Raw genomic sequence first — 4,980 nt, forward strand, 5'->3', positions numbered from 1 at the left:
CAGGGAGGGAGAGAAACGGCTGACAGCAACGGCTGGTGGGGCGGGTATTTGGGCACTGCCCTATTAGCCCTTCAGTGAACATGTGTTTTACCTACCAAGCCCCCCTGGTCTCCTCTTCCACCCAGCAGAGCCTCTGCCCTCAAGGCCCTGGGATCCAGGGCAGGAGCTGCCTCCTCTGCAGCCCCGAGCTCCAGCAGAGGAGACTCTCCTGAGCGCCCATCTCTCCCTCCCTCGCCTTGCCTCCCTTGGCAGAAGCATTGGGGCATTTCTCCTTCTTTCTCCACCTGCCCCCGCTGCTGCTGCTCTTGTTTTCAGGCTCTCTGGGGATGGGGGTCTCAGCTGCAGCTCAGCAACTGGCCCTGCAGCTCCTGCCATGAAGATGTCTCCATGGGAGCAGGACGCCCAAGCCCCCTTCTAGCCTGTGGCTCTCTGGGCAATGCTGTCTGTCCATGGGGTGGGGATAAAGCTGACTCTTTTTGCCAGACACCCCAGCTTCAAGGAATCAAAAAGCTCCTAGATCTTTCCTGGGGAGGGGAGGTTTAAACTGGATTCCTCTGCTCTCAGCAGTATCCAGTTTCCTTTCAAGGGAACAGCTGGGTGTGATCCTCCTCCAGATGGAAGAGGTGCAAGCCCAGGGCAGCTGACAAAAAGTCTGATGGACAGGCTGGCTCTCCTCACTCTGCACTAAGGGTCTGCCCGTTTGCATCCCAGGACTCTCAGTGTAGCACTCGTAGCGTAGCAGAAATGCCAAGGCTGTCTGCCTTCAAAAAGCACTCCTCAGGTAGGACAGGGCAACAGGAGCAAAAGCCAGACAACCAAACCCCCACAGCTCTGCTCTGCAGGCGGGTGAATTGGGAGGGGCAATGCTGAAATCTCTTTGATTTCATGAGGGGATTTAAACAGCGATCGCTCCGGGTTCCTCTCTGCCTGTTGGTGCACAGCAGGAGTGACTCCTCCAGAGCCCACAGCAGGATCCCTTGCTCCCCATTGCACCCTCAGCCACCAAAAAGCAGAGCTCCAGCCAGGGAGCTGCAGGAAGGTCTTTCTGGAAGGACAGAGGCTGGGGGGGTGGGGGTGGTTCTGTGAGAAACGGAGTAAGTTTTGCTCAGAGAAGTCAGTCCTAACCCTTCACTGCCTTTTCCTCCTTGGACAGGTCCCCATGCCCAGAGGAAGCAAATGTCCAACGGCAGCTCCACAACCGAATTCCTCCTCCTGGCGTTTGCAGACGCACGGGAGCTGCAGCTCTTGCACTTCTGGCTCTTCCAGGGCATCTACCTGGCTGCCTTCCTGGGAAACGGCCTCATCATCACCGCCATAGCCTGCGACCATCGCCTCCACACCCCCATGTACTTCTTCCTCCTCAACCTCTCCCTCCTTGACCTGGGCTCCATCTCCACCACTCTCCCCAAAGCCATGGCCAATTCCCTCTGGGACACCAGGGCCATCTCCTACTTGGGATGTGCTGCACAGGTCTTTCTCTTTGTCTTTTTGATGTCAGCAGAGTTTTATCTTCTCACTGTCATGTCCTATGACCGCTACGTTGCCATCTGCAAACCCCTGCACTACGGGACCCTCCTGGGCAGCAGAGCTTGTGTCCACATGGCAGCAGCTGCCTGGGGCAGTGGGTTTCTCCATGCTCTGCTGCACACTGCCAATACATTTTCACTACCACTCTGCCAAGGCAATGCCCTTAACCAGTTCTTCTGTGAAATCCCCCAGATCCTCAAGCTCTCCTGCTCACAATCCTACCTCAGGGAAGTTGGACTTCTCGTGGTTAGTGTCTGTTTTTCTTTGGCGTGTTTTGTTTTCATTGTGCTGTCCTCTGTGCAGATCTTCAGGGCTGTGCTGAGGATCCCCTCGGAGCAGGGACAGCACAAAGCCTTTTCCACGTGCCTCCCTCACCTGGCCGTGGTCTCCCTGTTCCTCAGCACTGTAATGTTCGCCTACCTGAAGGCACCTTCCATCTCCTCCCCATCCCTGGACCTGGTGGTGTCATTTCTGTACTCGGTGGTGCCTCCACCAGTGAACCCCCTCATCTACAGCATGAGGAACAAGGAGATCAAGGATGCCCTGAGGAAAGTACATGAATACACATTATTCCAGCTTTAATAAGGTGCCCACCATCCTCCTCTAACTCCCAGCAATTCAGGAAAATCCCAGCCTATCTTTTGTTCTTCTCTTTCTTTTGTATTTGTTTGTTAAACCTGTGAGAATATTCGTTGTCATTATATATTGTTCATACAACTTCTTCTTAAGCTTAGAACCTTTTTTTTCTGTCTGGTAAACCTAATGTACATCAGGAACCAGGCTCTTTGCGTAGAGAAAGAAGCCAGAACGTAATCATTTGCCTCTCCTCTCATCTCTTTGATCTCCTCTGGAGCTTGGGGCCCAGCCCCAGCAGGCAGAAGGGATTCAGGAGCCAAGGGCCCAGCTGCCCCATGGACGAGCAGCCCCAGTGGCCCTCGGGGCTGCCCCTCTCCGCCTCGGCGGGCACTGCCTCTCTGCTGCCTGTGAGTTGGGGCAGCAGCTTCCCTGGAGCCATGGCCAAGGACAGCAGCAGGACGTGGCCTTTTCAGTGCTGCTCTCGCCTCACTTCCACACTCTCCCGCCGTACCCTTGCATTTGTGTTACCCTAGGCTCTTGTGTAACTCTGACAGTCCCGTTGTGTCCACAGTGGCATCCCTGTGGCTGCAGGCAGGAGCGGGCAATGGGAACCACTGTGTCAGAGCTGGCCTCCGTGCAAGCACCCCATAACCAAAGGGGCTCTTCAGGGCAGGGCCAGAAGGCTGGAGGCCTCTTCCAAAGCCACAGGTCAGGAATACACCCAAGGAGCTGCTCCCTCAGAAGGACTTTTGCTCTTCTGGGGTTCTCCACGGATTCAGGGGACAAGCTCCGAGTCCCAGGGGGATCTGTTAGGGACCAAGGGCTGGACAAAGACCTCCCTTCTTGGTTGCACATGTCCATGCAGACAGCAACTGCTCTTTGATTTATCTGCCTGGCACTGTCCCACCTGCAGTGGGGCTGATGACAGATGCCGTCCTGGAGAGGAATTGGGAGCTGCCAGGGTTGCTCAGGGGATCTCCAGGGACAGTATGTGAGTGTGGGCGGGCAGTGAGTGGCACCTCATAAAAGGAGTGACCGTCCAAGGTGGAGTCTTCTGGAGGAAAAGGTGAACCTGAGGACACCATGGCTAATGAGGGCCCTGCAATGCCAGGAGAGGCTGTGAGGAGCCAGAAGGCAAAGGGACACAAGACTGGAGAGTGGGTCAGGACACCCTCTTGGAAATCCCACGGGCTGGATCTAGTGCAGACCTCCTTGCCTTTTCTGCCAGTGGAGACACCCCATGGTCCTGCCTAGCCCCTTCCTTGGCCCTGGAGCCATCAAGGGAAGATGGAAAGGGCCTCAGCAGCAGTGAACCCCGTCTGCCTGGGTCTGCTTCCCTCCCCCAGCAGCACGGCCAGTGGAGGGTCACCCCGTGACCTCAGGGCACCATAGTCCCCTTGCTCTGCAGAGCAGCACCGCAAGCTTGGGGCCCTGCAGGGAGCCCAGGGAGGGAGCCAGGAACGGCCGGCCAGGCCAGCACGGACACGCTCACCTGGGAAGGCTCTCTGGGGAGCAGGGAGGACCCTGGAGAAGAGCAAGGGAGCATTTGTGTGCCTGCAGGGAGGAATGAATGAAAAAGAGAAACCTCTTTCTGCAGGCCCCAGCTCAGGGCCGGCTGCTCTGTCACCTGCCCAGGACTCCTGTGCTGGCCTGGGGAGAGGGGCTGACACTGAGGGGCACAGTCAGTGTGTGGTGGGCATCTCCTGGACCCGAGACCAGGAGTCCTCCACTTTCACTGACCTCCATTTCCTCATGCCATGGTGAACCTCCATCCCTGGGGCTGATGGGGAGCCTGACACCCCTCCCTGCCCCCCAGCAGCTGCTGTGCCCTTCAGAGGGGCTGGGGGGTTAATGCCCAGAGCTCTGCAGCACCGTGCAGTGGGCACTGCCATGGGGCCAGCCCACACTGGGCTGCTCTGCGGGCTGGGCTGGGGAGCAGGCAGGGGAGGTGGGAAGAGCTGGGGAGAGGCTAGGTGGGGCTGGAATGTGCCCAGGAGAGGACAACACCAATGTTAGCTTCGATGTTTGCCCATGCAGGGTGAGGACACGCTCCAGTGGGTGTGTGGTGCAGAGCCCAGACTCCTGGAAGGGAGCCGAGACATGCAGCTGCAGGAGAGAGGAGGCCGGTCTGTGCCCTTGGTGGCATGGACACACCGACAAGGTGCCCCAGGGCATTCGTCACCCCCCAGCCTCTCCCATCGCATATTTCCAGCACTGGCCCCTCATCCCAGTTTATGGATGGTTTTGCTCTGTGGCCATCTCCTTCCTCCTGCTGGTCTCAGTGCCTGTGTCGGGGAAGAGCCAGCCCTGCCCAGCCTCTCTTCTTACCCAGACCTTGGCAGACCCCAGAGCAGGCTGTCTGTGAACCCTTGTGTGGGACACGGTTGGGGCTTGGCTGGGGCCAGGCACTGGGGGCTGCAAAAGAAGGAGGGCTGGTGGGGATGGACACTGAGGTCTGCTATGGGGACTCTGGTGGGGGACGTTTCCCCACCCCAAACACACCCTGTCCTGTGCAGTGTCTGATGAGGGGGGCCGTGGGAGCATGTGTTGGGCAGTGGGGCTGTGCTGGCGCAGGAACGGGTCACAGGTTGGAGCCCTAACACAACGATCAGGAGGTGGAAGCAAGGACAGGCTATGAAGGAGGAATTTAGAAAGATGACCTGAGCATGCAGGTCTGTGTTTCGGAAAGGCAAAGCTCACCTGGAGCTGATGGGGGCTGCAGGCGACATCAAGAGCCAAATGAAGAGCTTCAGCCACTGTGTTTGCAGTAAAAGGCTGGACAAGGCACAGGCTGCTGAATGATGAGAAGGGGTTCATAACAGCAGACACAGACGGGCTGAGGCACTCAATGCCGCCTTTGCCTTAGTCTTTGCTAAA

The 4,980-nt window shown here is 57.6% G+C and overlaps 1 protein-coding gene across 1 annotated transcript; it reads left to right on the forward strand.

Moving 5' to 3' along the window:
- Positions 1 to 1,149: 1,149 nt before the first annotated feature.
- On the forward strand, positions 1,150 to 2,205 carry LOC127026050 (olfactory receptor 14J1-like). Its single transcript, XM_050911155.1, has one exon. It carries the CDS (start codon positions 1,177 to 1,179, stop codon positions 2,107 to 2,109), a length of 933 nt encoding a protein of 310 aa, XP_050767112.1. The 5' UTR covers positions 1,150 to 1,176; the 3' UTR covers positions 2,110 to 2,205.
- The last annotated feature ends 2,775 nt before the right edge of the window (positions 2,206 to 4,980 follow it).

This window comes from Gymnogyps californianus, chromosome 26, assembly GCF_018139145.2.
Source record: "Gymnogyps californianus isolate 813 chromosome 26, ASM1813914v2, whole genome shotgun sequence".
In the NCBI taxonomy this organism is placed as follows: Eukaryota; Metazoa; Chordata; class Aves; order Accipitriformes; family Cathartidae; genus Gymnogyps; species Gymnogyps californianus.